Genomic DNA, 12,294 nt, shown 5'->3' with positions numbered 1-12,294 from the left:
CCCCTCCCCTCACTTCCCCCTTCCCTTCCTCCCCCTCTCCCTCCCTCCCTCCTTCTGTCATCTATCTATCCATCATCACCATCCCTCCTTCTTTCTCTCTTCCTACCTCCCCCTCCCTCCCCATTTACTCTTTGGCTTTTCTTTGAGAAGGTTTCTGGGCTTAGAAGGACTTCATTCCGCCCAGATTTTCTGGAAACCTCATGGCCCAGCCTCAAGCCATCTCCATGTGAAGGCTTGACTTAGAGTAGCCCTCTTCTGGAGCAGATCTCCATCACTTTATCATCTGTATATCCCAGAGACTGTGTCTATGACTGTCATTTCAGTGTCACCAGAACACTTGGAAGTACGAGTCTGTGTCTCCTACTATTTTGAGTCTTTTATTTAGTAAATAAGAAAACTCTTTAAATGGGTGTATTTAAATCCCAAAAGCTAAATTACCAGATAACTCATCAAAATTTTTTTTCTTTTCAGCAAAGCCCAAAATCACCTATGTAGAGAATCAGACAGCCATGGAACTAGAGGAGCAAGTCACTCTGACCTGTGAAGCCTCCGGAGACCCCATCCCCTCCATCACCTGGAGAACATCCACCCGGAACATCAGCAGTGAAGAAAAGGTACAACGTCGCCCGAGAGTCTCAGGGCTGTGGGATGCAGACTTGAAGCATCCCAGTTCCCTTTGGCACATGGGAATATGGGATGGGGGTCACCAGGAGCCACTGCAGATCCTACAGCTTCCCTCCTCCAGCCTGCCTGGTTGTGACTTACTCAACACCCTCTTGTATTGGGATGGGCACTGTTCCCTGTATCGATAGGTAGGGGTGTGTTGGTATGGGCACGGTCAACTTAGATGTTCTTGGGAGGAGGCAATAGTGAATATCTGACCCAGGCTTATAGAGCTGTGAGCAACCAGGACAAGCGAGATTCTGGGGCACCAGGTGACGTTTTCATCAGCTCAGATACACCCAGGAAAGTATCTCCCAGAAACAACAGGGATCAGGATGGGTCTATTAATTCTCTTCCTTGCGTCTCATATACTCATGCTGTACGCACTCTGTGCACAAAAGCTTGGTTGCCTTTGTGTCTGCCTGCATTCTTGGTCACATTTGGACTCCATTTTGTTCTAAAGGCAAAAATAATTAGCAGTTTCTAGATGATGGTTCTTATACCTGGGTTCTGTAATGTACTCATCAAAGTTTAAGAACATGGTAATAAATCCCTGGCAAGTTAAAACGGCTGAGAACATTTAGCTTTAAGGTGCACGGAGCCACTGGAAAGCCATCTTTATTAGTGGCAATAGATAAATATTGGGGTGACCGTGCCACATCATGCAGTTCTTTGCTGCTGAACAGGCAGAGAATCAAGAAGAAAGGCCTGCCCTGGCGAGCAGTGTAGATCTTGTTAGGACAAGCAACACAGCCCTAAATTCAGTCTGAAGCACTTCATAGAGGAAAAAAATATTGGTTTCATGGCACCTCTTCAGTATCATGTTGCATCTCCTGTAGTAATAGGCTGTGTTTTAGTTGCCCAAAGCTCAGTTACCTACTCAGGACTAATAGCCTTAGCCTGAAAAAAAAAATATGTATAATGGATTGCCTATTGAACCAGAATGTCAAACATGATAGATAGGCACGTTTCTGCCTCGCCCGAGGAAATCTCTAGAAACAAACTGAAATAAAGCCAAAGGGGGTGGAATTAAGTAGCAGGGCTAAAACTGGAATTCACATTTGAGGAATTGACTTCTGCCTCAGCATCAGAAAACAAAGCAAAATCTAAAGGCACAGAAAGCACTGTTCCAAATATCCCATTCCTCTTTTCGCAAGTTTCATACCCAGGGTTGAAACCAATTTAACAAAAACTCAACTGAGGAACTGCTAAATATTTTTGAAACTCGCATATGCTGTTTGATCTGCAAAAGCCAGCTAAATTAAGAAGTGAGGTATTTACTTTGATAATTTCTTTATTGACACTTTTTAAGTTCCCAGCTAAGATGTCGGCTCCCTTTGTGTGTTGCGTGGATCCAATGTACATTTCAGGGCTTAATCCACATAGCCACTGCTTGACCACTCTTTTTATATTAGATTTCAAAGTAGATTTGTCTAAGTGACCCAGTGTGTATCCCTGACCTACAGTGAAGGACAAAACATCTATTTCAGATGAACGACGTTTTTAAGTTCTGCGTCTTTTCTAGAAATAGCTCAACAGTTAAACTGGACAAGAAGGATTACGAAGATTTGTGCCTACTTAGGGTTTGCTTTAATAGGTTGGCGCTTCTGGCCTGTAGCTACGATCTCATTTTTATAAAATGAGAATAAATAGCTAGGAACTAATATGCACTCATTCGCCCTAAATATTGAGACTGACGCTATTAGAAAAGATCACTTCAAGCCCAGTTGGGACTGATTTTTTTTTTTTTTTTGAACACCTCAGTTTTTTCTATTGACCGTCTGTCTTGATCTGAGATATAGCTATTCAATCCCAGCACAGGTTAGATCACAGCTTCTTTTACTGTAGACTAGCTTCAGGGTTGCTTGAAGTGACATTGACAGAGCATGAACCAGTCAGTGTCAGAACAGGTCTTCCAGATAGGTCCATGGGTCCATGATGCTGCCACATTAATGCATTTTCTTAAATAAAATCCTATGTGATAAAAGTTGCCACTTCCACTGATTAAATATTGACATCCAAGAAGCTGCCAACCTGATGTTGTAGATGGCTAGAAATGTGAAACGTGGTCTGTCTGTGAGCAGGTCGAGTTCTAGCCCAAATCATGTTCACTATGGCAACCTCCACTCACATTCTTCCGCACCTAAATTTTCATTATATATAATTATATATGGAGATCACCTGCACCACTGAATTATAGGAGTGGAAAAAAACTATAAAGTTCAGGGTGCTTTGGCAGACAGATCACAGGAATACCAACTTATCTAGTGGCTGCAATAAATAGGATCCCTGAGAGTTAAGTCCCATCCAACTGCAGGCTAAGAGATGGTGGTGAGGCACCTTTTTAGGTTATGTGGTCCCACCTGGCACCCTTTCTAGTACCCCTGTCAGGTCGCTCAGCCTCTGTCTGACATGTAATGGTTACACTATCACAAGGGAATTTCTTTCTCCTTCCACTGCTCAGAACCCTCCACCTCTGTCACTCAGAGCCTTTGTCACTGAAACAGAAGCTGCTGTCCTTCTTTCTTTCTTTAGCACACACACACACACACACACACACACACACANCACACACACACACACACACACACACACACACACACTCACACACACACACACACATACACACACACACACATACACAGAGAAAGAGACAGAGACAGAGACAGAGAGAATTTTCTGCCGTTTCTCATACCTCATGCTTTCCATATCCTCCACCCTGCTAGTAGTCCTATACCTCAAGAGCATCACTTCACTAGCACTCAATAAAATCTTACCCTCCCCTGGTAACCTGAACAATCCCAGTGAGGTTATCATCTTGACCCAGATACCACCATGTAGTCAAAGCAGCATTAGCTTGAGTCCGTCCCTTGAGTCCTGTCATATCATGGTCACCTAGATTGTGTAGGTCTACACATGGACTGCCTTTATGCCACTTATCTCTTGTCCTAGCCTTGTGAAATTGATTAATTAATTAAACAACTGTGCAGGATTTTATATGTAATTCAGCCATAGTCATTTGGCCATTTAGGACTCTCCCTTCACTGGGACTGTCCTGTGCATTGCAAGCTATCTGACATTTCTCACCAGTAGCCAATTGTAAGCATTACTAAAACACTCCCTGCCTGGAAAACTACTATATCAGACCATCTTTCAATTAGGGATATTCAAGGTAACTTTACTCACAAGTCTGGAAGTTGGAGTACTTCCTCTCAGATGACTGCACTCATGTTATATCTGTTTGTTAAAAGTACTGAGGTAGAGCAGTCAGTGATGACCCTAGCGCTAAGCATGAAGTTCAAGTGCAGGTAATGGATTAGCTTTCCCAATGTTGCTGTCACCTAACATTGGTGTTACCATTGCTTCCAGACTTGTGTGAATCCTTATTCAAAATATCTGAGTCATTGATGAGAATATTGACTGGGACAAGGACAAAGTTCACAGACCTCAGATTCCTTCCAAGTCCGTGGCTCAGAAAGTAATAGACTCGATGTCATGGTGCATCCTGTGCTATCCTGTGTTAGCTTTTGTTGGAGGTTCAGCAAGGAGTATAAATGGATTAAAGCAGCTTTGTCCTTCACCTCTTGATCGACCATAATGCCACCCTTCTCATTGGAAGATGGAGGCAAGGATTTCACACCCAACTTACTAATATATATCAGAATTGTTCTTCCTTATAAAAGGGAAGTTGAAATGAATTCAAAATGAGTATAGTCACACCATACCGTTGGTCGTGTCTCTGGATCGAGTCTCATCAATCCATTAAGCTTCAGCAAGTGGAGTTGGTTGAAGTCAGCAACTATTAGTAGCTAAGATAAGTGTGATTGTTTGGATAATTGAGATCAGTGAGGTACACCAGATATGGAAAAGTTTATCTACTTCTTAGCAATCGTTGGTAGCCTGAGCAAAAAAGAGAAAAGTGAATACCAGTATGGGTTAGTTTTGTGGAGCCGTTTGTGATACTTTCAAAAGTCACACATCTGTCTCATGTCATTCCTCATTCTATACAGATTCATTTTAAATATTGCCAGGTGTTTGGGTGTTTACACATTGAGTGAGACCCAGGGAGTATGATCTGTATACTCAATCACTGGCAGAAAAAAAAAAGACATCCATCACTTGCTATTAGAACATCTCTGTGCCTTTGAGATGCCTCCATAGAAAGAATATGGATCCTTCTCTATTATTAAGGAAAAGGAAGGGTGGGGAGCTAAGATCATAGGACATCTGAGAAGTACCTAGTGAGCCTTGAGTCTTTGGCTGGCAGAGTATCCACAAGTAAGGGAGACCTTTTGACATTCTGAAATGTTTTGAAGCCCAACCTTTCTTTTCACTTGGGAGAATTCCTGATTGGGTACAAGCCCAGCCCCCACTTTCAAACATCAGGCAATGTTTTGCATAGCATGATCAGAGCCTGACCTGTCTATGCTATGGGTGGTTATATAGAGAGGATGTTTAATATGAGCATAGAAGAGCTTTAGCATATATATATATATATATATATATATATATATATATATATATATGTTACTAGATATGTGTATGTAACAGCAAAAAAGAAGTATTGAAACAACCAAAAACTAACAACATTTGCAGTATAATAATCATAGCCTGATTTATTTCTGACATACATAGATTTGCATGTAAGGTTGCCTTTGAGTGGGCCATACCACCAAATTGTTAGAGTCAAGACAGATATTTGCTGCAGTCCACCAGGCACAGAGGAAAGAATCAGGCTACTAGGAATGTGTGTTCCTAGCAACAGCTTATTTTAAAAGCCACAGAATGCTGGTAGTTTGGGACCAAGACACTGAAGAATCCAATTTGAGAATAAACAACCATATATGAGAGAGTCCCATTTTAAAACAAAACAAACAAACAAAAAACCAGAAGTCTTGATTGACTCAGCCCTGGCATGTGACCAATGAGCTTTAAAGCACTGTAGAACTGGCAACTCTAGCTGACATGTTGGGCCACCATCACTTTGGTCTGTGCATGTTCTTCTGGTCTCATGTCCTCATCCATGCACCGTGTGATGTGACCCAGTGTTTCCCTCTCCCTGTCTCACCAAAGTGCCTTGCATTTAATGGACTTACTGTTCGCTAGCTCGTTCACATGCACTGTTTCTAGCACCTTTTGTGTCCTTTGCCGTCTGCACATCAGGGACAGTCAGTCAGGAATGCCACCCAGTGAAGAAACTAACACCGCTCTGATGTCTTTGACTTGGAGTTTGAAAACAGAGTAGAAAACTACTTATAGGATAAATCAACAAATCTATACCATACCTGAACAGAAAGTTCCCTGAATCTTTATGAGCGTGAGTTTTCTTACTCTCTCATGAGTAGCATGTTGGATAAAGAAGGCCCATGCTTCCATCCAAACACCATCTGGGACCGTCTAACTTTAAGCACTAAGGCCCCAGTATCATCACCTAGCATTTAGCATCCTCAAAGCTTCCTGACCCATAGTCTCAAAGACCTCATACTCCCACACTCATTGTATGGCTCTGCACCGTGTTCTGTTCTCTCTTGTTTTCTGTTTATATGGTCATTTTTAATTAAATGCATGCTGAATTGTAAGATGCATGAGCATTTAATTGCTTTAGTATATTTGTGATAATCTGTCTAAAACATTTAGAGGGGGAAAATCTACTCTTTAAATAACCCTAGATTATTTGATAAAAACTGAGTGCCCTCAAATATTATGAAGACTGTTGAAGTTACTCAGCATAGGGGAGTTGAATGTGTCTTCTGGTATTGACACATATATCTATAGGGTTTAGGATGCCTTCAACTTTGAATTAGGCATTTTAACATGCATAAGGTAGGGGGGTGGTGAACATCAGCTAAATTTGGGGGATAATCCTATCCTTGAAAGGGGGCCTTGAAAAAAAAAAAAGAAAGGGGGCCTTGAATTTTTTTTCTGAATTAAAAAGAGGCTGCATGTGCACGGAATGCAGAGTTCTCTAAAGCAACATGTGACATTTTACTGCCTTCTTGTTGTGTTTTATATCTTGTTCTCTCCAGGCATCGTGGACTCGACCAGAGAAGCAAGAGGTATAGCTTACCTGACCGCTAGCCAGTCTCTAGCTCTGAAAACATTTCAGTTTAACTCACCATCACAGTTAATAACCAGACTTGCTAACCTAGTGAGCACTTTAGGTGGATTAAAGATTAGGTCCATAGCAGTAGACATCACCTAGCAATAGTGCCATTTCTTAGGATGAGCAAGCTAGCTGTGTTGGGAGTGGAGGAGCAAATCTCTATTATTTCCTAAAATGAGAACTTATTCTCTTGCTGGTGCTGGTAAAATCATACCCAGGTAATTATATTGATAGACATAAATTGCCCCAATTCCCAAGCCAGGCATTTTGGAAAAAAAAAAGAGAGAGAGAGAGAAAAAAAAATTGTTTTAAACTCTCATCTGGTGGCTGTGGCTTTGGACCATAAAGTCATAGAGTGAGTGATCTAAAACCCACTCAGCCCTTCCCTTTCCAGCTCAGCTCATCTTGTCGCTCACTTACTTGATAATGACTGGCCTTTCACATCGCATTTCCTGTCAAAAGCAACACCAAAGTCATCTCTCACTGGTGTCTCCAAATCGTTCAATGTATCTGTTATCTTTATGGAGCATTAAATTTGTAAGATTGGGGTGATCTGGCACAAATGGTTTTATGTTTTGTAGAGTCAGTAGTATTTAGCCTTTGCAATTTCCCTGCCTACTCGCTTCAGTTTAGGTGACATGGGACTCAGGTTGAAAACCGAAGCTAATCATTAGCCTTTCTATTTCATTGCTGTGCTTGAAGACCCTTCATGTCATCATGCCTACCATATTTTTTTTTTTACCTGGTTTTGTAACTGTGAGTGACCAATTATAACATTAAAAACCAGTTGCTCTGGAACTAGGGAGGTATAGCTCAGTCAGTAAAGTGCTTGCCACACAAGCACAGGGACCTGCTATTGAGCCTTGGCATTCATGTTAGACACCAAGCAAGGTGTTGTGGGCTTTTAATCTCAGCACTGGGAAGAAAGAAACAGGTGGATCTCTGGGGCTCACTGGCCATCCAGCCTCACCTAGTTAAGGAGCCCTGAATCCCTGTGAGAGACTCTTTCTTGAAAAACGAGGCTCTTGAAGAATGACACTTGGGTTTGACTTCTAGTATAGACATACAAGTGCACACACACACACACACACACACACACACACACACCACATTTAGATGAGAATCAAATATCTAACCTGTGAATACATTCTATTAAAGTCCCTTTTATGTTCCTCCAAATGTAATGTGAATACCCAAAACAACCATCACGGAAGGGGATTCTGTAGTCCAATAGACTCTATATTTTAATTGAGTGAGTGTATCCTCTCAGTCTTTTGGGGTAGTAACCAGTCAGAATACATAACTCCTCTCTTCAGGTCACAGACATAAATATTGAATGCTGATTAATATTTAAAAGTTGTCACCTATCCCCCAGCAGGGACATTCGTTTCTGCACCGGAACAGTCTGCCATGGTCAAATCTTGTTCATCCTAAGTTCATCTCTGTAGTGCGCCTTCCTTGATGACATGGAGACTGTAGTCAAGCGCATGTCCCCACTGAAATGCTTCCCTCCTGTGGCCTTGAAATCATTTAGTGCTGTCATAGCTGAGTGTTTTATTGGCCAAAAATCATGGACCCATTGGCATTTGGAGAGAAGAGGGGCGAATGATGGGGGCCAACTTCCGCAGCTACAGATCTTGTGCTGCTTAGCCTTGTACATCTCCCCCCTGTCATTCTGATCTAGACCTGGCTTGGGGAGATGATGAAATGTATCAGGGAGCATTAAGGAGATATTAACTGGATTATCGTTGTAAGTGGAACTAAGAGGTTTACTCCCAGGAAAGCAGACACCTCCCACTCCGTTTTCCAGAAGTATCTTTTATCTTGAATATTTCACTTTGGACATAATTGACTTCCAAGTGAATGAGGCCCATTGGGCTCGGAAGTCCCATCTTTTCCTATTTGACTCATTCAGAGATGAAGACCATAGGACCAAGTGAGTGCAGCAGTTGGGATTGTGTTATGGCCAGGTTCATTCTGGGTGCTCGGAAAGGCTCAGCACTTTTACTGTTTTGATGAGAATAGTTAGAGCCACCCATATTTTTTTAAAGAGTGAGAGAATGATCTCCTTGCTGTAATATTCTTTTCCACTCTTATCCAAGCTCAGCTGCTCCCTCCAAGGGAGCCTCAGTGGTCAGCAGGACTTTTGGTTGGACTGTCTTATGGATGTCTCCCTGTGCCAGAAGAAATTACTTCAGGAGGAGATAACCCAATCACACAGGAGTCTTATCAGTGTAACCTCCAAGGGATGACTGGATATCTGGCAAAGAATCCCATCATCAAACTTGCAGTGAGCCACTACAGAATAGGAAATCCTTATAGAAATTGTCTCCTTGCCTGATGACATCATTAAATGACAGAAATCTCCACACAGGGAAAGGTAGACAAGGAGGCAGCTTTAAAAAAAAGAGAGAGAGCTAAAAAGGTCCCACAGCCTCTCTGCACTCATCTTCAGACATTTCTGAACAAAGGCTATTCCTATCTTGTTTTGTGTCCCTACTTGTGGGCCTCTATCTGCCTTCTCTCCACATGGAAATGTTCCCTTAGAGTTCCGAGAATTGTGTGTATGGCAGTCTCTGGAAAAGCACTGTCTGGGTCACATAGAACCACAGAACATCCCAAGGTTGACAAGACCCTGTGTGGACCCAGAGTTCCTTCTCCCTTCAGTTCTGTTGTGCTTTTCGGCAGAGAGGAATGACGAGCAAACGGGTCAACTTTTTAGAGATACCAGCAAGAAGGACTTCATGCTCTCAGTGTCCCTGATTGATACTGATGGGGGAAGACTTTGACATAAAAGTAGCTAGTAAGATGGACCACTATCAGCCTACAAGAAAAGGAGGCCTGGGACCTAGCATCTCCAATAAACTGGGCTCTCTAAGACAGTCTCCTGTCACCTCTCTATAATGTGTATCACTTCCTAGGATGAAGGTTCTTGATCAACAAGCCTCCTCTATTGACAGGGTATCCTTCTCTGAGAGAAAGAGCTACACACAGCTGTAAGCAGGGATGGTTTTCTTTTGCCCTGCCTTCTTTCATTGGTAGCATATTTTAGGCCCCAGATACAACATAGACAACTGAAACAGACCTGCTTCTAATCGTGCTGGTTACTGATGAAAAATGGACTCCGTGCCATTCTCTGCTGAGATTGCTGTAAAAGGCCAGAGACATCTTTTCAGTTGGTTTTGATTTTGGTTTTGGTTTTGGTTTTGTTTTGGTTTTGGTTTTGGTTTTATGAACCTCCTGGGCTGGCTGGCAAAGGATGGTGTGGTTCTGCCCTCTGGTCGGCTTCTAATTGATAGAAACTGAGGTTAAGTGCCCTTTAATTCTCTGAAGGGCAAATCCAATAGCATGGCAGATGCAGCACACCCTCTTGTCCTACTCTACTGAGCATCTTGCAATGGTCTTAATAGCCCAGCTTAGGTAGAATAGGGCCCTTCTTCAGTTTACCGATTTTCTGGGAAGTGTAGCCCAGGCACACTTGCCTAAACCCTTCAATAGCTAGCAACCCTTTTGCTTAGAATGCCAAGGAAGGAACCCTTGCAAATATTCTAGTATCCATTGCCTAGGGATTGTGTGCTGATTCATTTCTTAGCAGTGCTTGTAATTCTAGAGTCTGAGTAAACTAATGGTAGTGTCAAAGACTAGGGATGGATGCAGACTTTGGTGCAAAGGATCCTGGGTGAGCCTGCAACTCTTTCTGCACTGTTCTTCAAGAGGGGGCTCTGTTACTTTCTGCTTAGCAGGGCATGAGCTTTGATTTGTTTCCACATTAAGAATGAAAATTGTCTTGCTATCAAGCATGCAGGAAAGAGAGGCTTTTATAGGAAAGACACATCTTGCATTTCTTACATGTGTGTCATTGGCATTTCCTACTACATATTCACACACCAGAGAATCGTGGGTGATAGTCAGACCAGAAAGAAAGGACAGAGACAATGCCTTGATGGAATCTGTGCCAACCAGGGCTTTTGTTTCCATTTTAACACACCTCAAACTAGTCTTGGGGGATCTCACTATGTCCCCAAACAACTGAGTCCCATTTTCTCTTGGAACTGCTTTTCAAGTTTCTATTCTGCTCCCATACTCTCCTCCATTATGAAATGCATGACATGCATTTAAAGGTTGACATAGAGAGAGGACTAAAGACTGATCACAGGACAAGCAATGGCCTTGTCTCCTAGACCCACACTGCTCTAGTTGCCCTTGCCCTCTGCTTCACCCCAGTGTCTGATGCTGTCCCTTTCCTCCTGGCAGACGCTGGATGGGCACATGGTGGTACGCAGCCATGCCCGTGTGTCCTCCCTGACCCTAAAGAGTATCCAGTACACAGATGCTGGCGAATACATCTGCACTGCCAGCAACACCATCGGCCAGGACTCCCAGTCCATGTACCTCGAGGTTCAATGTAAGGAATAACTTGGGAAGGAGTGTGGGTGGAGGGAGGAGCAGTGGAGGGCCAGGATGCAGGAGACATAAGCTTCAGCTTCAGTAGGAAGTTCTGCCTAGTTCATTCCCCAAGGCCGTTGGCCCTCAACTATGTCAGAGCTATGGCCCCAAGTACCCAGACACAAGCATCGTCCCCAAGTTTCCCAGCAGACCCCCGTGCTGTGAGTTCTCTCAAGTGGAGAATTCCAACATGCCTTCCCAACATTTCCCAGAGCTCTGCTGCTCCAGGCACCAGCTCTGCATTGTTCTCTGCTTACCTTGCTAGTGCCAGAAGACAGACTGAGTGTCCCAAGAAAGTGGTAGCTGTTCTGACAGTCACTGTCCTTCATTGCAGATGCTCCCAAGCTCCAGGGCCCCGTGGCTGTGTACACTTGGGAAGGGAATCAGGTGAACATCACCTGTGAGGTCTTCGCCTACCCAAGTGCCACCATCTCCTGGTTCCGAGATGGTCAGTTGCTGCCGAGCTCCAACTACAGCAATATCAAGATCTACAACACCCCATCCGCTAGCTATCTGGAGGTGAATTGGAGGGTGGGAAGGGCAGGGTGGAACAGGCTGGGTGGTCATGGGATGCGTTTCATCATTTCTCCTGCTTCTCTGGCACATCCAGAACTGGGGGACATAGGGTGGAGAGGAAATTCAGCCTTTCTTCTAGGTCCCCACCCTCAGCTTCACTGGTCCTGACCATGTGCCTAGGTTGGGACTGGGAAGTGGAATATGTCTCTTCTGTGAGACACTGAGCTCCTTCCACTGAGACAGATAGTGTGTTCCTCGCCTGATTTATTCTTTGCTAACTGTATCTAAGAAATAAAGATGAGCATGGCTACCCATGGGACATTTGTAATCCATGAGGTTTATCCTTCTACAGGTGACCCCTGATTCAGAAAATGACTTTGGAAACTACAACTGTACAGCAGTGAACCGTATTGGACAGGAGTCCTTGGAATTCATCCTTGTTCAAGCAGGTAAGTGCCATTCATGCCATCTTCCACACCATCCTTGCCCTCATTGGTGCATCTTATACATTTCAAGGGTACTCATGAAGGGGTAGAAGATGAAGTCAGGCTCTAAAGAGTCAGATG

General features: G+C 43.4%; 1 protein-coding gene across 17 annotated transcripts in view; it reads left to right on the top strand.

Moving 5' to 3' along the window:
• Window positions 1-12,294, top strand: part of Ncam1 (neural cell adhesion molecule 1) — a 299,087-nt gene that overhangs the window by 244,190 nt on the left and 42,603 nt on the right. For 9 of the 17 annotated variants that reach the window (XM_029542708.1, XM_021206023.2, XM_029542709.1 and 6 more), the window contains exons 8-11: window positions 472-614; window positions 11,021-11,171; window positions 11,547-11,731; window positions 12,081-12,177. In XM_029542708.1, coding sequence (XP_029398568.1) covers window positions 472-614; window positions 11,021-11,171; window positions 11,547-11,731; window positions 12,081-12,177 — 576 coding nt within the window. Of the gene's footprint in view, window positions 1-471; window positions 615-6,689; window positions 6,720-11,020; window positions 11,172-11,546; window positions 11,732-12,080; window positions 12,178-12,294 lie in introns of all 17 variants that reach the window. The other 8 variants (XM_029542706.1, XM_029542705.1, XM_029542704.1 and 5 more) reach the window with 1 other exon arrangement.

This window comes from Mus pahari, chromosome 10 (genome assembly GCF_900095145.1).
Source record: "Mus pahari chromosome 10, PAHARI_EIJ_v1.1, whole genome shotgun sequence".
NCBI classification, from domain to species: Eukaryota; Metazoa; Chordata; class Mammalia; order Rodentia; family Muridae; genus Mus; species Mus pahari.
The sequence above is the reverse complement of the archived record's forward strand: the minus strand, read 5'-3'. Positions and strand labels throughout refer to the sequence as shown.